General features: G+C 38.0%; 2 protein-coding genes and 1 pseudogene across 6 annotated transcripts in view; 1 reads left to right on the top strand and 2 right to left on the bottom strand.

The window, feature by feature from the left end:
• Positions 1-843: 843 nt before the first annotated feature.
• On the bottom strand, positions 844-6,732 carry LOC143644526 (cytochrome c pseudogene; annotated as a pseudogene).
• Positions 6,733-7,206: 474 nt separating this feature from the next.
• Positions 7,207-10,638, bottom strand: COA4 (cytochrome c oxidase assembly factor 4 homolog). Its single transcript, XM_077113621.1, has 2 exons — positions 10,005-10,638; positions 7,207-7,994 (listed from the first exon to the last, which is right to left on the bottom strand). Exon 2 carries the CDS (start codon positions 7,980-7,982, stop codon positions 7,722-7,724), a length of 261 nt encoding a protein of 86 aa, XP_076969736.1. The 5' UTR covers positions 7,983-7,994; positions 10,005-10,638; the 3' UTR covers positions 7,207-7,721.
• PAAF1 (proteasomal ATPase associated factor 1) overlaps positions 10,037-21,840 on the top strand; it is a 159,173-nt gene continuing 147,369 nt past the window's right edge. For 2 of the 5 annotated variants that reach the window (XM_077113616.1, XM_077113620.1), the window contains exons 1-2: positions 10,047-10,334; positions 11,990-12,030. In XM_077113616.1, the coding sequence (XP_076969731.1) occupies positions 10,288-10,334; positions 11,990-12,030 (88 nt within the window). In that variant the 5' untranslated portion in view covers positions 10,047-10,287. Of the gene's footprint in view, positions 10,335-11,989; positions 12,031-21,840 lie in introns of all 5 variants that reach the window. The other 3 variants (XM_077113619.1, XM_077113618.1, XM_077113617.1) reach the window with 3 other exon arrangements.

The raw sequence follows: 21,840 nt of genomic DNA, 5'->3' as shown, positions 1-21,840 counted from the left end.
AAATAACTGTTCTGAAAGCATATTCTCCTCCTGAGATGCTAAGAATGTTCTTCCATTCTTTTTCTCAGATATTATCCCCATAACATCCCACCCCCACCCCACCATGGCTATTATATTTTATTTTGTAATACTTTAAAATATACCTAACAGTTGCAAAAATAATACAAACTGCTTACAGAGAATCCAGTGTGAACCAGCGCCCAGATACCCAGATCCACCAATTCCAATACCCCCTCACCTTTGCCATATCATTGTTTTAATTTCCTTGTTGCTAAAGCAAATATCATGCAATGGGTTGGTTTAAACAATGGGAATTCACTGGCTCATATTTTTGAGGCCAGGAGAAGTCCAAATCAAGGCATTCTCAAGGCAATGCTTTCTTTCCCAAAGATTGGTATTCTGGAGCTGGCTGTCAGAGATCCTTGGTCCTGGACTCCTCTGTCACATGGTAATGCATATGGCAACCTCTCCTGGCCTCTCCCTTCCAGGTTCCACTGACTTTCAGCTTCTGGCTGCTGTCTCTGTGACCTTCCCTATAAGACTTTCAGTAATAGGATTAAGACCCATCCTGGGCCATTCCTTTTCTGCAGTAAGCCCATCAAAATGTCCTGTTTATAAGGATTCACACCCATAGAAACTGATAAAATTTAAGAACATGTTTTTCTGGTATACATAGCTATAGACCAACACACTATTCATTTATCATCTTTCTTTCTCTCTCTCGTCATTTGTCTTCTGAAAATTTGGAAGCAGGTTGCACACATCATATTCCTTAAACAAATAATAACTTCCATGAACATTTCCTACAAATAAAGATGTTCACTTATGTAATCACCTTAAGTGCAGTTATCAAGTTCAAGAAATTTAATGCTGATGTAAAGCTTACATCTATATTCCAATTTTTTATTATTTATTAATTAAAAAAATTTAACAACGAACAAAAACATTAGCATATGCTCATTTCGTTCTTCAATTTTTTCTTATGTACCATTAATATTCTTTTGTGCCTTTTCTCCTCCATTCTTAGATCCCATTTAGTAGCATAAATTGCATTTAATTGTCATTATCTCTTTAGTTACTCTTTAATGGTGAAAATATAATACAACTTAGATCTTCCCATCCTCACCCCTTTCACACATACCATTCAATGGTATTACTCACATTCACAATGTTATAGTACCTTCACCACTATCCATTATTAGAAGTTTCCCTGCACCCCAAACTGAAACCTTACACTCATTTTGCATTGTTTTCTCATAGTACCTGGCCTCCACTCCTGGTAACCTGTCCTCTACTTTCTGAGTTTACATATTCTTGATATTTTCTTTGTGGTTACCATGGGGCTTTAGTTTAACATCCTAAATCTAGAACAGTCTCATTTACTTTTATACCAACTTAACTTCAATAGCATACATAAACTGTTTTTACACCCCTAATTCCCCCCATCTTTATGTAATTCTTGTAACAAATTACATGCTTATACATTGAGTCCAAAACTATTGAGCTCTCATTACCTTTTATGCATTTGACTTTTAGATCCTGTAAGAAGTAAAAAGGGGATTTACAAATCAAAACTTCAGTAGTAGTGGCACTTATATTTACTCATGTCATTATCTTTACCAGAGATCTTTATTTCTTCATGTGGTTTTATTCAGTTGTTAGTGTCCTTTCCTTTCAACCTTTAGAACTCCCTTTAGCTTTCTTAGAGGGCTGTTTTAGTGGTGACAAAGACCCTCAGCTTTTGTTTATCTGAAAATGTCAATCCCCCCCACCATTTTGAAAGACAGTTTTGTTGGATATAGAATTCTTGGTTGGCAATTCTTTGCTTTCAGCACTTTAAATATCTTCCCACTTCTTTCTTGCTTCCATGTTTTTTAATGAGAGATGGCACTTAATCTTATGAAGCTACCTTGTATATGACATATTGTTTCCTTCTTTGGCTTTCAGCATTCTCTTTATCATTGGCATTTGACAGTTTTATTGAAACATGGTATGGTGTGGGTTTATTGGGGTTTATCCTCTTTGGAGTTGGTTGAAAATATTGGATATGTGTATTCATGACTGTCACTGAATTTGGGAAGTTTTCAGTCATTATTTCTTTGGACATTCTCTCTGCCCTTTTCTCTCTTTCTTTTCCTTCTGAGACTCCCATAAGGTGTACATTGTTATGCTTGGTGATATCCAACAGGTTCCTCAGCTCTGTTCACTTTTCTTCATTCTTTCTTCCTTTTGTTCCTCAGACTGGATGATTTCAGTTGTCATCTCCAAGTTTGCTGCTTCTGTCTTCTGCCAACTCCAGTCTGCTGTTGAACTCAATTCTAGTTTGCAAGCTGCCAGGATGCGATATACCAGAGCTGGAACAGCTTTTAAAAGGGGGAATTTAATAAGTTACAAGTTTTCAGTTCTAAGGAAGTGAAAGTGTCCAAATTAAGGCACCAACAAGAGGTTGCCTTCATTCAAGAAAGGTCAGGAACACCTCTGTCAGCTGGGTAGTCACATGGCTGACATCTGCTGGTCTCTTGCTCCTGGACTTTGTTGCTTTCAGCCTCTGTTCCTGTGAGGGTTCCTCACTTTGCTTCTTCAGGGCTGGTTTTCATCTCTTGGCTTCCCTTGACTTTCTCTAGGTTATGGCTTGCTCAACATCTCATGGCAACGTCTTCTGGGCTCCAAGCATCTCCAAACATCTGTATCTCTGTTCTCCAGGTGTCAACATCTGGCAGCTCTGCTCTCAAGTCTGTCGGCACTTGTTTCTGTCATTTCTCGCTCTCTCCAAAATGTTTTCTCTTTTAAAGAATTCCAGTAAACTAAAACTGGAATGGGTGGAGTTGCATCTCCATCTAATCAAAGCTCACACCGACAATTGGGTGCGCCACATCTCAGTGGAGATAATCTAATCAAAGGTTGCCAACCTATTGAATCAGGATTAAAAGAAACAGCTGCCTCCACAAAATTGAATCAAGATTAAGACATGGCTTTTCTGGGATACATAATATTTTTAAACTGGGACAAACTCCTCTAGGGAATTTTTAATTATTATGGTCTTCAGCTCTGCCTGTTCCTTTTCATAATTTCCATCTCTCTATTGATAAATTCTGTGTCTGTTCCTTTAGTTCTTTGTTCATGCTTTCCTTTAGCCCTTTCTTTAGTCCTTTGAGCATATTTAAGATTGTTTTTAAAAAACTTTTTGTCTGCTATGTCCCAGATCTGATCTTCCTCATAGATGGTTTCTAATGCTTCAATCTTTTTTGCCTGGACTATCATTTCCTGTTTCTTTGTACATTTTGTAATCTCTTGTTGACACATGAGCATTTTGATATTTTAGTGTGTGTTTTGGTTTGGTAAAGCTTTTTTTTTCATAGTCTGTGTTTTTTTTTTTTAATCATCTTAAGCCTTATGATAACAAAATTTACAACGTGTACTGATAGTCTGTGTCCTCTACCTAAATCCTTATGAGGTGGCAAACGCATCATGACCAAACTCACATAATTCAATGGCTCTCCAATTTTTATGTGGTTTTGAAAAGCAGTTTAAAGACAACCTCAGTTATAGCTTAGTCTGATTTAAGCTAGTAAAGAATTAAAAAGCAAAATTTAACTTGTCACACTGACTTTTGAAAACATTCAACTTTACAGATTATCTATAAAATGTGAGATGTGTTCTGCATTCTCAATTGGGTATTATACATAAACCATGCAAAAATGCCTTTTGTTAATTAAAAATCAACATTTCTGATGTTAAAATTCAGGGAATTTTAATTTGGTTGACACAGTTAAGACCAAAAAGATAAAGTGGCCACAGCTACCTTATTTTCAGCAACTGCCTTTAAACAGGCTGAGGAACACCTGTTGAATTCCAGGTAAGTCTTGCTGTGTTCTATGCGAGAGTGAAGGGATTTCCCTTGTATTCAAGTATCTTCATAAAACCTGTTATATAAATCTAAATATAAAACCAATTCATAGATTATGACTTGGCCTTCATCTCTGTGAAAAGATGAACATTACTAATTCAATCTAGCCTCAAGTCCAATTATATCATTAGAAAGGAGAAATAGTGATAACACTTGCCAAACAAGAATTACTATTAAAATTTTAAAAGCTTGACCATATTCATTTAACTATAAGATAATCTTATTTAACTCAGGACTGTCCAACAAAAATATAGTGTCAGCCATTCATGATCTGAATTCTGGTGTATGAGATCAATTTAAATATAATACATGTAAAAAAGTCCAAGAATCTGTTTTATAATAAATAATGCAGTGGCCAGCTATTACTTTCTAGTAGCTTTTTTGAGATAAACTATCAAGTCTGCCCTTTCTGCCTTCTTCTTAATGCCAGCAAAGATCATTTTTGTTCCAGGGATGTACTTCTTGGAATTCTCCAAATACTCCAACAGTGCCTCCTTTTCCCAAGTGATGCTTTTGCCTTGTTGGCATCTGTGTAAGAAAATCCAGGGGCCTGACCTGTTTTCCTCCCAAAGAGACCATGCAGATTTGGCCCAGTCTTTTGATTGCCTCCCTTTTCCATGGTATGGCACTGAGCACACTTCTGAACAAAAAGATCTTCCTGCCCTTCTTAACATCACCCATTTTGAATTCACTCTCTTGTAGCGCATGATACAAAGGTGTCCCCGCTTAGAAGTCAGATGCCGCCCTCTCTGTGGATTGGCTTTTAACAATAGGGATTTATTAGCTCCCAAGTTTGCAATTCCAAGGCCATGAAAATGCCCAAAAAAAGACATCAACAGGAAGATACCTTCTCTGAACAGAGATACCTTCTCTGAATAAAGGCTGCTGCTGATCTGGGAATCCTCTGCCACATGGCCAGCACTTGGCGACATCTGCTGCTCCTTCTCTCCCAGATTTCATTGCTCTCAGCCTCTGGTTTCAGTGGCTTCCTGATTTCAGTGTCCTCTTTCAGCATCTCTGGGGGCTTTTTCTCTAAAATTCTCTCAATTTCATCTCTGTTTATCCTCTTATAAAGGACTCCAGTAAGATTAAGACCACTTTGAATGAGGTGGGTCACATCTCAATTGAAGTAACCTAATCAAAAGTTCCCACACACATGCATGTGACAGCTAAGACTCCGAGTTAGAGCACTGAAGCTATAAAACTCAGCATTACCTTATTAAAAAGTTGAAAAGGGATCAGACTTCAACTAAAGATATGAATGAAGCTGATTTGGATAGGACTAAGGTTAAAATCAGAATACAGGGTAAGGATGATAAGGTCCATATTTTAAAATTTCAATGTGTGTACAAAGGAAGGGATGTTTATTTGGTGCAAAATTTATATTTTGTGTAGTGCATTATCTAATTTAACTTGCATTATCACTTTATTTGAACACAATTACATGGACTATCGAATAGGGCTAAGAACTGATGGTTTGTACAAGTTAGTGTGATGCCCCAATATATCCCAGAGTAATTTGGGCAGAAAATAAAAAAGTATTTGCAAAATGCTAGTGATCAATGAAAGCAAGGGGTAAGGGGTATGGTAGATATAATCTTTTTATTTTTTTCCCTGTGTTCGTTTTCTTTCTTTTTCTATTGTCTTTTTCTTTTTCTGAATTAATGCAAATGTTCTAAGAAATGATGAATATGCAACTAAGTGATGATATTGTGAATTATGGATTATGTAGTTTTATTTTTTAATTAATAAATTAAAAAAAAATGATCATGGTGATGAATACACAACTATGTGATGACATTGTGAGCCACTGATGGTAACCATGTCAAGAATGTTTGTATGTCAAGAACATTTGTATGTTTGTTTGTTGTTTACAATTAAAAGAAATATATATATATATATAAAAGAAAAAAAAAGTATTTGCAAAGTCCTTTTGAAGGACTAGGGAGAAAGAAGGAAATATTTAACTTCCCCATCTGTGGAACTCATAAGATTCTTACAAGCAGCAGGGATATCCAGTTCAATAGGCTGAGCCTCAATTTTGGGGTTCGCCCCTATGAAACTTATTCCTGCAAAGGATAGGCTAAGCCTACTTATAATTATGCCTAAAAGTCACCCCCAGAGAACCTCTTTTGTTGCTCAGATGTAACCTTTTTCTCTAAGCCAACTTGGCGGGATACTTTATTTAAATATGCCTATTGTTAAGCTAACTAAGATAATCCATTTTTGGTGGTTCTAAATGTATTGCTTCCTTAAATAAAAAATAAAAATAAAAAAAAAAAAAGGATTCCTGAAAGAGGAATTACTGTTTAAATATTTTAAATATTACCCTTCAAAAGTTTTACTAATTTATGATCCTTTCAATAGCGTGAATATTATTATTTATTCTGGATGGTAATCCTTTGTGTTACATGTTAGAAATAGGTAATGTCCACTTGAAGTCTTGAAAAGTTCTACTCAACTCCGCCTCTCAGACCTTTGCTGACAGCTCCAGTCCACACTGCTTGCTCCTTCTAACGACCCACAGCACTGAGCCTATATGGTCTCGTAGAGATTCAACTTTATATATGTACCCATTCATCCCACTATAAGCTTGAAGGTGGAAATAGGATTTTATTGTTCTTTTGACTGCTTCTCCTATTATCATCTTTTCTTCTTCCCCAAAATACCAACACAAGGTTCAGAGTAGGTTTAGGTAGACCTATTATACTTTGGACTTGGATTTCTAATATATAGGTGCCCAAGAAATGTTTGCTACTTATGATGTGAGCATATGACCCTCTTTTCATATCAGCTTCTGTGGCATTCCACTCCATGCCTTAAAGGGCTAAGCAGGAAGTAAGTGAATGTTTTTTCATGGAAGAAAAATGAGAAGTTGTAGCAACTCTTATGAAATAGAGAACACAGCACCCCAGAAAGGAGACACTGTAATCCAGATTTACCAAATTATTGCCAAGTGGGAAAACAAACTCCATGTTGACAGATTTTCCATTTTTCAAAAGCTGAGAAGTCTGCATTTTAATGTTAATGATAATTTATAAGTGTTAGGCCAATGTTGTGTTTTTGGGGGTTGGGATTTGTTGAGGCCACATTCTGTATCTGATTAATTCAGAGGTCTGGCATATAACAGGTATTCAGTGTTTGCTGAAAGAAGTCTTCCACTGCTTTCTTTCTCCCTTTAGACCAGATGAAGCATTCAGAACAACTGATGAAAGCTAAAGGCAGTTATGTCATTGTCATGAATTTGTTAGCTTTTCCAGTATTGTTTTATTTTTCTCTCAAACTGGACTCTAAGCAGCATGAATGCAGTGTTATTTTATTTCTTTCAAACTAGACCCTAAGCAGCATGATCTTGTTATTTATCACATCAGCTTCTAGCACATGTGCCAACACATGTGCCTGGCACATGTGAAGAGTCTCAGAACAATTTCCTTTTGTTACATCAATGACTGAATAAACAAAGATCTGATCAGGCCACCAATTTACCTTTAGATGTGAATTTACATTTAAAATTAAAAAAGTCTATGTAATCAGCTCTTTCCACACTGACTCAGATCTGGGGTAGCGGGGCACCCTTAACTCATTTTACACGGCAGTACTGGTGGAACAAGATGGGTAAGATGTGTGGGATCTGACTATGAAAACATGACAGTTATGTCCAAATTCATGGCTATCTGGCTCTCAACCCGTCCTAAAGGGTATCCCCAAGTTTTAGATCTCAGGGCCCACACTTCCACCATTTAGGATTTCTTCCTATGATCTCTGGGTGCTGCTTTCTTCAGGGCCATCCTCTGGGGATAGGTAGCTTGGGATGTCAGTGGTGGGCACTGGTTTGTTCTTTCTTCCTCTGCAACTCCTCCCGCCGCCTTGCCTGCTGTTCACTCATACAGTCCCTGAAGGCTCGCACCTCTGGCTGGCACTGCCGCCAGTCCTGGTGCTGGGCCATGCACTCCTGCACTGCATAGTGGGAGGCAGCACAGCCAGAGCGGGAGATGAGCTGATCCAGCGGGTCCTCTTCATCCTCCTTCTTCACTTTCTGAGCCCAAGTATGGCCATTAGGGACTGAGGTTGACATCTTGGGGAGACTCTAGAGCATCAATGGAGGCAAGGTTAAAGCAGGTATATGATTTATACATGGTTCCTCTTTTATAAATAGTACTTACCAAATCACACTGTTACAGCCTGTCTTTCTCTGCTAGACTGTATGTTCTTTGAGGACAGACAGTGGGCCTGATTCTCCTTGCTGCCCTTAGCACTACCTAGCACTAGGCCTGGCGGAGAACAGGCTTGCAAAATGGTTTGAACTGGACTGAAAGAGATAAGGTATGTGAGAACACTTAACACAGCAAATGGCACTAGATATGCTCAATGGATTCTACTAATAGAATAGGTGCTCGATGAAATGTCACCTTTTTGGAGAAGCTATCTCTAAAATTCACCCCAACAGAATTAATCTCTTTTGTTTTCTACTATTGGCCTTATATGCCTGGAGAAGAACAGAATTTAATATTGGGGAGAATACCTAAATATGGGTAGGGTTGATACATGAGAGGAATGGAGAGAATTTAATGTGGCTACAGCATACAATATGCTGGGAGCAGAGCAAGAGTTGAGTCTGTGAGGGAGAGCGCTTTGTCAACTATACAAAAATGTGAGGTATTTGCCCACTATCTTTTAAAGATTACCTGCCTCAGAGTACTCATATGGAAAGAACTTTAGAAAAGAGTGAGAAAAAATGACATCAGACTTGGTACAAATTTCACCAAGAAAGGCTGTAATGGAGCTAGGAAACCTTAATGTCTTTCCTGTGTCTCTGACTCACTAAACAAATAATCACTGAGTCCCTCTAGTACCAGCACTATGCTAGAGCTGATGATCAGGAGTGACTAAGACAATCCATGCGTACATGAAGTTTACAACATAGTCAAACGATAGTTTATTATACAGTGTGACTAAGACCGGCAAGACAGAAGAGGGCTACATACTCAGACAAAGGTAGGAATAGGCTGGGAAGGTTTCCTGGAGGAAGTGATTCTGAGCTAAGCCTTGAAGGATGAATTGCCTTGAAAACATGAATGAGTTACCCATGGATGGGGAGGAAGAATATTCCTGGCCAAGGGAAAAGCATGTCCAGGCACAAGAGTGGAGAAAGATTCAACACATAAGAAAATAGAAAGTTCATTCTGACTGGAGTATAGAGTATGGGGAGAATAGGGCAACAACAACAACAAAAAACTGGAGTGCTGAGATATGTCATCATGGCAGGACCTTGCAGGCCTTGTAAAGTAGTTTACTTTTTATCCTGAAGGAATGGGGAAGTCATGAGAGGGATTTCAGGGCTCTTTGGCCCTACACAAAACTCTTGCTTTGAAAAACACTATAATCTTAAGAGGGTTGTTGGAAAATGGGCTTTGAAAACAGACTTGAGTTGGAAATCCAGTTTTGTCAGACTCACTGGGTGATCTTGGGCAAGCTTAATCTCTCATGAAAAATAGAAGTAAATAATTTCCACTTTGCAGGATTGTTGAAGACTAAATGAGCTAATGCACGTAAGGAATCTGACACTTCCAGAGTTCAATAAATGATGGTTCCTATGGCATGTTTCCTCTTCCTAACCACACTGACTTCTTCAAAGGCAACAGACAAATCTTTTAGATTATGCACATGGGGCAGTGCCCTAGATCCTAAGCCAAGAAAGAGATCTGGGTTCCAATCCTAATACCACGCCTCACATGTAACTTTTTAGTTTTGTTTCCTTGTTAATAACATTCAATTGCAGGATTAAAGTGAAGAATAATATAATAATTGGTGAAAAAATGCATGGACTACAACAGGGACTCAGTAAATACTACCGTACTCTTCCCCCATTATTTCCCGGCTTCAGTGTCCCCAGGAGTAAAATGAGGAAGACCCTTGTTCTTAAATCAGAACGTCGGCAGCCAGACTGTGCAGGGCGATTTGGAAAAGGAAGGCACGGAAAAAATGGGAAGACACAGAAATCCAAGTGGCCAGGTAACCTAAGGCTCCTCCCCACTTTAAGGAGAGGAAGCGTGCCGTCAGTCCCCGCACGCCACCCGGCACGTCACACCATGCTCACCCGGTAGGGACACAGAGGACCTGAACGCGCGCTCCTGCGTGGCGCGTCGATTTTGCAGCGACAGTCTGGATAGCAGCTAGGCTCTTTCTTCGCTCCTCTCAAACACCGGCCCCTCCAGCCAGGCCTGGGCACGCATAGGAAGGGATGGGGCACCGCGTATTTTCATTGGTGGTCTCTTAGTGTAGCTCCCGCCCTCCGCTTTCTCCTCAGCCTGTCCTGGGGAGCCACTTCCGGGAAAGAGCCGAGCAGGTGGAAGAGGCCGGCTGGTGGAGGTGGGGTCAACATGGCGGCGCCTTTGAGACTTCAGAGCGACTGGGCTAAGGCCCTCAGGTGAATCCAAGCCCAGAACGAGGTGGGAGGAGGCGGGGAGCGGATGTTGCCCTTGCATCAAGGAGAGCCATGCCCGGTCCAGCGTATCCCTAGTGGATGCCTCATCAACTGTAGAGAGAGCTGGAGGAGACTGGATCTAGAAAAGATGTTTCAAATCCACATAGTCATTGATTTTTACTCTCTGAAGAGCTGTCTTGAGGCCAAACGGACGGACGCTGTGTGACCCCAGCGTCAGAACTTGATCATTGAGTTGTAGAAAGACAGGAAAACTGGGAGGCAGGAAGACTCTTGGCCCAGGTGTCATTTAGCAAAGATTTATGGGTAATCAACTGTTTGCAAAAATTCCAGTATCCACCACCACACCACATGATCTTTGCGTGATAAAATCTTTGTATCTTCCTCAGTGCCTGACGGTATATTAGGCATATTGACAGTTCTATTCAGGAGACAGTGTAACATCTACAATTCAGGCCCACTACTACATTCTAGGTGGAGTTTAGAAATGTACTCTGAGTTTCAGGGGTGGATCCTGCCCTCAAAAAGTTAATCATGTAATTTGGGAAAGCAATTTGTTCACCACAAACTGTTCATTTAACATATATTTTTTGATTATGTACTAAGCACCAGGATGAGTCAGCAGTGCAACAAATGGTAACTCTTCCCTCAAGAACCAGTCAGTGTAATTGGGAATACCCAACAAACCATTTATTCATTTAACATATTTATTGATCTTCTGTATGCCAGTTATTTCTCTAGGCACCAGGATAGGTATGGCAGTGTAATAAATGCAACTGTTATTACTACTAAGGTTTTTCAAATGGAAGCAAAGATAAAGATGAATAAAGCATACTTTCACCTTGCTAAGTGGATTACTGATGTACAGATTACTTAGTGCATCACAGAATGTGTGGTAAAGTAATAAAGGATGAATACTAACATTTACTTAGTGCCACTATGTGCTTATAAGAAAATGAAGAGTCAGAATCTGAGAAATAACTTGTCAAAGATCATGCTGCTGAATAAGTAACAGTGGAGTGCTGTCAACCTAGATCTTTCTTTCTTAAAAGCTTAGGCCCTTTCCACTATAACCTGAAAGTGTAGGGTAAAGAGATCAGAATTTGAGATGATTGTAGAGGTGCATACTAAAACATGTAAAAAACAGTGTGAGGTGTACCAGCACCAGGTCTCAATTCCTGCTTCATAGATAGGTGACCTTGAACAAGGGATTCTTATCTGAGTTTCAGTTTCTCTCTTTAACATGGGATAATAAATGGTTTCTTGCTCTCTTGTTATGAGGATTAATGGTACTATATGCAAAATGCCTAGCACAGGACCTGGTTTACAATTATCCCAGTAAATATCTAAATATAAAATAACTTTGATTTTTCAAAGCTGTGCAGCAGCAAAGAAGTAGTGAACTCCCTAACAATTGAAGTATTTGAACATTCATTTAACCAGTCGATATCTATTCATCAAATACCTAATCCACAAATACTTCAACAAATAAAATTCCACTGTCTTAGAATAATCTGTGCTGTACTAGATCATGTCTATATGGCCTTTCTCCCTAGAGATATGACCTTTCTCTTTCTGCATCACTGGCATCCGTTTCAACTTTTGGTGACTCTAATTAGGCTTTTGTCTCTCTTCAATAGGAAGGATGAAGGGGAGGCCTGGCTGAGCTGTCATCCCCCAGGTAATGTCCATAAGTCTGTATACCTTCCTTTTAGAGAAGAAGGATGTACTACCCATAGACAAGAGCTTCCTACTTTCTCCTGGCTCATCCTTCTTGCACAATACTCATAGTCCTAAATTGTGCTTGAACAGCCTGCTGTACTGAGTGGTTTAAATTAGATAAGTTGTCATCAGCATGTAGATTTTGCTTCGCTTTGAATGTAGATGAAACTGTCCAGAAAGCATGTGAAAGAGAAGGAAAAAGAGACCCATGGCAAGGCCCAGAGAAGAGGCTGTTTAGGAGAATACCAAATGAAGATAATAGCAGAAAAACTAAGATGTGATAAAAGAGATAAAAGAATATGGAATATATGGTACTGTGGAGGTCTAGGAAAGCCTTAGGAAATATCAATGAAAGATTGTTCCAAGGTCAAATAGAATCTGAAAGTAAAGATGGCTGCATAGGATGGCTACTTAGGGAAATCTCCATCGATAATAACCATAATAATGATAATCTTACTAACCTCAAAGTGAAAGATACAATTAAAGATTTAGGTAATAGTGGACTCAAATTTTTTTTTTTTGTCTCCCATTTTATCACCCAGTTTTGCTTTCACAGGATTTACCACAATATGAAATTGTATTTTTTTCTCTCCCTTTCCCTACCCATTTTCTCTTTGCCACAGGATGAGACTTATCCATCTTACTCACCCTCTATGCCTCTAGATTCTGTTACATACATAAAATTTAGATACATAAACTAGACTACAATCATTTCTCCAATTACATGTGATCATTCGGTGATATTCACAGCATCTGCTTTTCTGTCCTTAATGCATAAATGTTGCTTTATTCAGACCTAGGATTTCATGAAGTAAATCTAAAAATTTATTTCTATTCACTTATCTCTCATCCTCCCCCAATATAGAATGAGGGGGGGAAATCTGTGCATTATTCGCTATTTATTAGAGTTGTTCCCAGGTTACAATGAGAAAGCACTCAGAAAAATATATAGCTAGGCAGTATTATTGCTTCTTATGACAAAATGTTCAACCATGACTATTTTAGTGTTTTGGTATACAATCTTCTGTTTTTCACATCAATCCTTATAAAATAACTAAAAATTGCTTTATATGTATTTTAAATGGAAGAGAAGCTTTGAAGGCAATATACAATGATCCTATGCCAAAAGAAGTATCCAACATACCTTGAGACATAGAAAAAAGCAGAGATTTTATTACTTAGACAACATTCAAGGTTAGCAGAACCATATCTAAGAGATTACTTAGAGGAAGGCAAAAAAGGGATAAAAGGACAGTAACATTTTTGGAAGCAAAGATGTCATGAGGCTTGAAGAAAAATAAAGATGCTTTATGTGTCATCAAATATCATCTTGGTTAAAAAGATTATGTAGTTTCATGTTTAAATAGTAAAAGACAGTGATATACTGCCTTTGGTGGCTGTTCTGAATTAGTTAAGTTGGATTTTTAAATTTGGTCTGGGTAGAGGTCAGGTGTCACAAAATTGAATCTGTGCTCATAATGTATGAGAAATGTTACTCACAGTTCCCAAAGAGAGAGAGGGGGGGTCCCAATGAGGGGTTAAGGGGAAGTGCAAATTTAAAAAAAAATCAACATTCCTTCTGAATTCTGTGTGAAAGTTTTGTTTTACTAATTTTTTTTTCATTTCAGATAACTTTAATGTTTTTTTTTGTTTTTTTTTGTTTTTTTTTTGTTTTTTTTACATGGGTAGGCACGGGGAAATGAACCCAGGTCCTCTGTCATGGCAGGCGAGCACTCTGTCTGCTGAGCCACCATGGCCCACCCAACTTTAATGTCTTTATATAATAAAATATTCTATTTCTTTGAGAAATTAAGTTTTAAACAGAGTCTTTTGAGAAAATTGGTGCTTCATAGAAGAGGGGGTGGTAACTCTAAGGTCTCCTAGTAAGAGTTTTGTTTTTAAAGATGGGAAATAATTGAAGAAAGAGCCATAAAAGTATATAAGTTGAAAGTAGAGGAGAGGGCCAATTGAATAATCTGTCCTCTAGAGGGGAGAAGAGATTGAATTAAGTCGAAGGGACTGGATGAAAGAAGGTAAAGGTAAGTACAGGTGTAGATAAATGGGTTGGCATGGACACGGAAATTTGAGATTATCATATAGCCTCAGTTTTCATTGTGAAGTTGGAGAGAGTATCAGCTGCTAAGGAAGAGGGTTGTTGTTTTTTTATAGTAACAGCTTTATTAAGATAAAAATCACATAGCAGAAAGTTCTCCATTTTAAAGTATACAAGTCATTGGATTTTAGTATGTTCACAGAGTTTTGTTTGCATCCAACACCACTAATTCCAGAATATTTTATCACCTCAAAAAGAAACTCCAGGACTTCCGGAGAAGATGGCGGCTTAGTAAGACGCGCGGGTCTTAGTTCCTCCTCCAGAAAAGCAACTAAAGAAACAGAAACAATACAAAACAGCTCCCGGAGTCACGACAGAGACCAAAAAGACAGCATACCCCATTCTGGAACAGCTGAATGGGCAGGGAGAATCTGCTGCGGTGAGCTACCCGAGGGGCGCGCGTTTTCCCGGCCGGGGCGGCTGACGACTGGGGTGCCCTCCACGCACGTGGCTCCCCGGTCTGACTGGGAACGTTGGATAGCGGGGCCCTCCTGTCACGCTTGGCGTTTCGGGCCAGCTGGGCAATTAGGACCGGCACCCCCCCAAGCCAGGGCGGCCGGCGACACCCCCCGCCCTCCACGCGCGGTTTCCCGGGCCGACTGCCGTGCAGACAGACGAGCGCCACGAGCGCCACCTACTGGGCAGGAAAAGGAAAACAGAGCCCAGAGATTTCACAGAAAAAGCTTTCAACCAGCTGGGTCCCACACCCAGGGAAATCTGATCAAATGCCCAGACACCAGCAGAAAATAATGGATGACGCTCAGAAAATTGAAGATATGGCCCAGTCAAAGGAACAAACCAATAGTTCAAATGAGATACAGGAGCTGAGACAACTAATGCTGAATATACGAACAGAAATGGAAAAATTCTTCAAAAACCAAATCAATAAATTGAGGGAGGACATGAAGAAGACATGGGCTGAACAAAAAGAAGAAATAGAAAATCTGAAAAAACAAATCACAGAACGTATGGGAGTGAAAGACAAAGAAGAAAAAATGGAACAAACAATGGATACCTACAATGGTAGATCTAAAGAGACAGAAGCTACAATTAGTGAACTGGAGGATGGAACATCTGAATTCCAAAAAGAAACAGAAACTATAGGGAAAAGAATGGAAAAACTTGAGCAGGGGATCAGGGAACTGAATGACAATATGAAGCGCACAAATATACGTGTTGTGGGTGTCCCAGAAGGAGAAGAGAAGGGAAAAGGAGGAGAAAAACTAATGGAAGAAATTTTCACTGAAAATTTCCCAACTCTTATGAAAGACCTAAATTTACAGATCCAAGAAGTGCAGCGCACCCCAAAGAGAATAGACCCAAATAGGCGTTCTCCAAGACACTTACTAGTTAGAATGTCAGAGGTCAAAGAGAAAGAGAGGATCTTGAAAGCAGCAAGAGAAAAACAATCTGTCACATACAAGGGAAACCCAATAAGACTATGTGTAGATTTCTCAGCAGAAACCATGGAAGCTAGAAGACAGTGGGATGATATATTTAAATTACTAAAAGAGAAAAACTGCCAACCAAGACTCCTATATCCAGCAAAATTGTCCTTCAAAAATGAAGGAGAAATTAAAACATTTATAGACAAAAAGTCACTGAGAGAATTTGTGACCAAGAGACCAGCTCTGCAAGAAATACTAAAGGGAGCATTAGAGTCAGATACGAAAAGACAGAAGAGAGAGGTATGGAGTAAAGTGTAGAAAGAAGGAAAATCAGATATGATATATATAATACAAAAGCCAAAATGGTAGAGGAAAATATTATCCAAACAGTAATAATACTAAAAGTTAATGGACTGAATTTCCCAATCAACAGACATAGAATGGCAGAATGGATTACGACCCAGCAATACCACTGCTAGGTATCTACTCAAGGGACTTAAGGGCAAAGACACAGACGGACATTTGCACACCAGTGTTTATAGCAGCATTATCTACAATTGCAAAGAGATGGAAACAGCCAAAATGTTCATCAACAGACGAGTGGCTAAACAAACTGTGGCATATACCTACGATGAAATATTATGCAGCTTTAAGACAGACTAAACTTATGAAGTATGTAATAACATGGATGGACCTAGAGAACATTATGCTGAGTGAGTCTAGCCCAAAACTAAAGGACAAATACTGTAAGGTCCCACTGATGTGAACCGACATTTGAGAATCAGCTTGGAATATATCATTGGTAACAGAGACCAGCAGGAGTTAGAAACAGGGTAAGATAATGGGTAATTGGAGCTGAAGGGATACAGACTGTGCAACAGGACTAGATACAAAAACTCAAAAATGGACAGCACAATAATACCTAAGTGTAATGTAACTATGTTGGAACACTAAATGAAGCTGCACCTGAAATATGGTTTTTTGTTTGTTTGTTTGTGTGTTTGTATCTTTTGTTTTTGTTTTTTTTTCTTTTTCCTTTATATATATATATATATATATATTATTAGTATTATTATTTTAATTCTCTTCTCTATATTAACATTCTATATTTTTTTCTGCAGTTTTGCTAGTTCTTTTCCTAAATCGATGCAGATGTACTAAGAAATGATGATCATACATCTATGTGATGCTACTAAGAATTACTGAGTGCATTTGTAGAATGGAATGATTTCTAAATGTTGTGTTAATTTCTTTTCTTTTTTTTGATTAATAAAAAAATTAAAAAAAAAATAAGAAAAAAAAGAAACTCCATATCTATCAGCAGTCACTACCCCCTTCCCCCTGTCAACCACTAACCTACTTTCTTCCAATTTTGAATATTTCATCTAAGTGGAATCAGACAATATGTGGCCTTTTGTGTCTAGTTTCTTTCACCTAGCACAATGTTTTTGAGGTTCATTCATGTTGTAGCATTTATTATTGCTTCTTTCCTTTTCTGGCTAATAGTATCCTGTTGTATGGATACACATTTTGTTTATCCATTCTTCCATCAATGTACATTTGAGTTATTTCACCTTTTGGTTCTAATGGAGGAAGAGCATTTGATGACAGGATAGATGGTATGAGAACTGGCCACTTTGGGGAATGGGAGGGGCATAAGGATTGCAAAACTGCTGAGTTTGGAAATGTGAGTTTGTAGTGGTACCAGTCTGCACAGTTGTGTCCTTCTCTGTAGCAGCATTTAGCAGCCTGTATGTAGGAACATAAAAATGGATGGTTGAATTGATCCCAGTACTATTGTATAGGAAAAAAAAACAAGACTCAGATCATTTTAGTGGCTTGACACATGTAGAAAGCTCATTGAGGGTGCTGAGAGGAAATTGGTTGAAATGATCTACCATGGAGACCAGACTTCACAGGGTGATTGGTGAAGCCAGGTGGAAATTGTGGAGTGGTAGAAAAAGAAGAGTTTCCTCTATTCCATCTTTGTGCATCTCTCTGAGGTAGCACATCAACCCACTTCCCTTACAAAAGCTTCACTAGATCTAATTAAAACCTCTACCCTAGATTATGAGTTCCCCGATGATTTATCCTTCTGTTACCTTTTCCATAATTACAGTAATCAATCTGGTATATTAAATGGGGATAGGGATGCTTCCTATCCCCTTGCCCTTTCTGATTTTCTTTACTCTTAACATGTCTCTCCCTGCTTGGAGTGTCCTTTCCTTTCTCTTCTTCCTAACCAGGTCTTATCTCTCTTTCAAGGTCCTGCTAAAATCCAACGTGCTCTAGAAAGCTCTCACACTCTGAATCCATGATGGTTTCAACTTTCTTTTATTCCCAGAACTTCGGTTTGGTGCAACAATTATTTACTGTATAACTTACGTGAGTTAAGCACCCTGCTATTTCCTCAACTCGGAATGATCTAGTGAGAAATGCAAACCTGTAAACAGTGTTTTATGGTCTGTTTATAGAAGCTGCAGAAGAAGAAAAAGTTTTTAAGTCTATTTTACCAAATGCATATGCTTATTTAGCCCACATAATACAAAAGTAATGTTCCACTTATACAAATTTCCCAAAATATTGAAGCGTACCTCTTTACTATGTATTATGCTTATATATTGTGTATTATGGGTAAATACATACTTTTTTAAATTTTTAGCTTTTTTTATTGCATAGTATAACACATATACAAAGCAAAGAAATAAAAATGCAATCATTTTCAAAGCACTCTTCAACAAGTAGTTATAAGACTGATCCCAGATTTTGTTGTGGACTACCATACGATCCTCTCATACTTTTCCTTCTAGCTGCTCCAGAATATAGGAGGCTAGAGGGCTTAAATATTTTATCATCACAATCAACTTTTTTTCCGAAAAATAACATATACACAAAAAAGCTATAAATTCCAAAGCACAGAACCACAATTACTTGTAGAAAATATTTCAGAATTTGACATGGATTCAAAGTCGGTTGTTGGAATTTTGATTGGTACTGTGTTGATTCTGTAGATCAATTTGGGGAGAATTGACATCTTAACTATATTTAGCCTTCCTATCCATGAACAGGGAATGTCTTTCCACCTATGTAGCTCTCCTTTGATTTCTTTTAGCAATGTTATGTAGTTTTCTGTGTACAAGTCCTTTATGTCCTTAGTTAAGTTCATTCCTAAGTACTTGATTCTTTTAGTTGCTATTTTGAATGGAATTTTTTGCTTAACTGACTTCTTAGCTAGGTTGCTTGTGTATAGAAATGTTACTGATTTTTTTTTTAATATTTTTTTTTATTAATTAAAAAAAGAATTAACAAAACAATTAGAAATCATTCCAATCTACATGTACAATCAGTAATTCTTAATAACATCACATAGTTGCATATTCATCATTTCTTAGTACATTTGCATCGATTTAGAAAAAGAAATAAAAAGACAACAGAATAAGAATTAAAACAATAATAGAAAGAAAAAAAACAAAAAAAACAAAAACAAAAAACCTATACCTCACATGCAGCTTCATTCAGTGTTTTAAAATAATTGCATTACAATTGGGTAGTATTGTGCTGTCCATTTTTGAGTTTTTATATCCAGTCCCGTTGTACAGTCTGTATCCCTTCAGCTCCAATTATCCCTTCTCTTTTTTTTTTTTTTTTTTAATTAACGGAAAAAAAGAAATTAACCCAACATTTAGAGATCATACCATTCTACATATGCAATCATTAATTCTTAACATCATCACATAGATGCATGATCATCATTTCTTAGTACATTTGCATTGGTTTAGGAGAACTAGCAACATAACCGAAAAAGATATAGAATGTTAATATAGGGAAAAAAATAAAAGTAATAATAGTAAAATCAAAACAAAACAAAACAGAACAGAACAAAAACCTATAGCTCAGATGCAGCTTCATTCAGTGTTTTAACATGATTACTTTACAATTAGGTATTATTGTGCTGTCCATTTTTGAGTTTTTGTATCTAGTCCTGTCGCACAGTCTGTATCCCTTCAGCTTCAATTACCCATTGTCTTACCCTGTTTCTAACTCCTGCTGAACTCTGTTACCAATGACATATTTCAAGTTTATTCTCGAATGTCCGTTCACATCAGTGGGACCATACAGTATTTGTCCTTTAGTTTTTGGCTGGATTCACTCAGCATAATATTCTCTAGGTCCATCCATGTTATTACATGGTTCATAAGTTTATCTTGTCTTAAAGCTGCATAATATTCCATCGTATGTATATACCACAGTTTGTTTAGCCACTCTTCTGTTGATGGAGATTTTGGCTGTTTCCAACTCTTTGCAATTGTAAATAATGCTGCTATAAACATTGGTGTGCAAATGTCCGTTTGTGTCTTTGCCCTTAAGTCCTTTGAGTAGATACCTAGCAATGGTATTGCTGGGTCGTATGGCAATTCTATATTCAGCTTTTTGAGGAACCGCCAAACTGCCTTCCACAGTGGTTGCACCCTTTGACATTCCCACCAACAGTGGATAAGTGTGCCTCTTTCTCCGCATCCTCTCCAGCACTTGTCATTTTCTGTTTTGTTGATAATGGCCATTCTGGTGGGTGTGAGATGATATCTCATTGTGGTTTTGATTTGCATTTCTCTAATGGCCAGGGACATTGAGCATCTCTTCATGTGCCTCTTGGCCATCCGTATTTCCTCTTCTGAGAGGTGTCTGTTCAAGTCTTTTTCCCATTTTGTAATTGGGTTGGCTGTCTTTTTGTTGTTGAGATGAACAATCTCTTTATAAATTCTGGATACTAGACCTTTATCTGATATATCATTTCCAAATATTGTCTCCCATTGTGAAGGCTGTCTTTCTACTTTCTTGATGAAGTTCTTTGATGCACAAAAGTGTTTAATTTTGAGGAGTTCCCATTTATTTATTTCCTTCTTCAGTGCTCTTGCTTTGGGTTTAAGGTCTGTAAAACCGCCTCCAGTTGTAAGATCCATAAGATATCTCCCAACATTTTCCTCTAACTGTTTTATGGTCTTAGACCTAATGTTTAGATCTTTGATCCATTTTGAGTTAACTTTTGTATAGGGTGTGAGAGATGGGTCTTCTTTCATTCTTTTGCATATGGATATCCAGTTCTCTAGGCACCATTTATTGAAGAGACTGCTCTGTCCCAGGTGAGTTGGCTTGACTGCCTTATCAAAGATCAAATGTCCATAGATGAGAGGGTCTATATCTGAGCACTCTATTCGATTCCATTGGTCGATATATCTATCTTTATGCCAATACCATGCTGTTTTGACCACTGTGGCTTCATAATATGCCTTAAAGTCAGGCAGCGCGAGACCTCCAGCTTCGTTTTTTTTCCTCAAGATGTTTTTAGCAATTCGGGGCACCCTGCCCTTCCAGATAAATTTGCTTATTGGTTTTTCTATTTCTGAAAAATAAGTTGTTGGGATTTTGATTGGTATTGCATTGAATCTGTAAATCAATTTAGGTAGGATTGACATCTTAACTATATTTAGTCTTCCAATCCATGAACACGGTATGCCCTTCCATCTATTTAGGTCTTCTGTGATTTCTTTTAGCAGTTTTTTGTAGTTTTCTTTATATAGGTTTTTTGTCTCTTTAGTTAAATTTATTCCTAGGTATTTTATTCTTTTAGTTGCAATTGTAAATGGGATTCGTTTCTTGATTTCCTCCTCAGCTTGTTCATTACTAGTGTATAGAAATGCTACAGATTTTTGAATGTTGATCTTGTAACCTGCTACTTTGCTGTACTCATTTATTAGCTCTAGTAGTTTTTTTTTTTTTTTTTTTTTTTTTTTTTTTAAAGAGAGAGGGAGGAAGGGAAGGAAAGACAGAGAGAAGGAAGGAAGGATAGAAGGAAGGAAAGGAAACATCTTTAAACATTTTCTTGTTTTATTGTATTTTGTTTGTTTGTTTGTTTTTTACATGGGCTGGGGCCGGGAATCGAACCGAGGTCCTCCGGCATGGCAGGCAAGCACTTTGCCCGCTGAGCCACCGCGGGCCGCCCTCTAGTAGTTTTGTTGTGGATTTTTCTGGGTTTTCAACGTATAGTATCATATCGTCAGCAAACAGTGATAATTTTACTTCTTCCTTTCCAATTTTGATGCCTTGTATTTCTTTTTCTTGTCTAATTGCTCTGGCTAGAACCTCCAACACAATGTTGAATAATAGTGGTGATAGTGGACATCCTTGTCTTGTTCCTGATCTTAGGGGGAAAGTTTTCAATTTTTCCCCATTGAGGATGATATTAGCTGTGGGTTTTTCATATATTCCC

Source organism: Tamandua tetradactyla, chromosome 8 (genome assembly GCF_023851605.1).
Source record: "Tamandua tetradactyla isolate mTamTet1 chromosome 8, mTamTet1.pri, whole genome shotgun sequence".
In the NCBI taxonomy this organism is placed as follows: domain Eukaryota; kingdom Metazoa; phylum Chordata; class Mammalia; order Pilosa; family Myrmecophagidae; genus Tamandua; species Tamandua tetradactyla.
The sequence above is the reverse complement of the archived record's forward strand: the minus strand, read 5'-3'. Positions and strand labels throughout refer to the sequence as shown.

Bases quoted from the DNA above. Each gene is read 5' to 3' on its own strand.
- COA4 (XM_077113621.1), bottom strand. From the start codon at position 7,982: ATGTCAACCTCAGTCCCTAATGGCCATACTTGGGCTCAGAAAGTGAAG.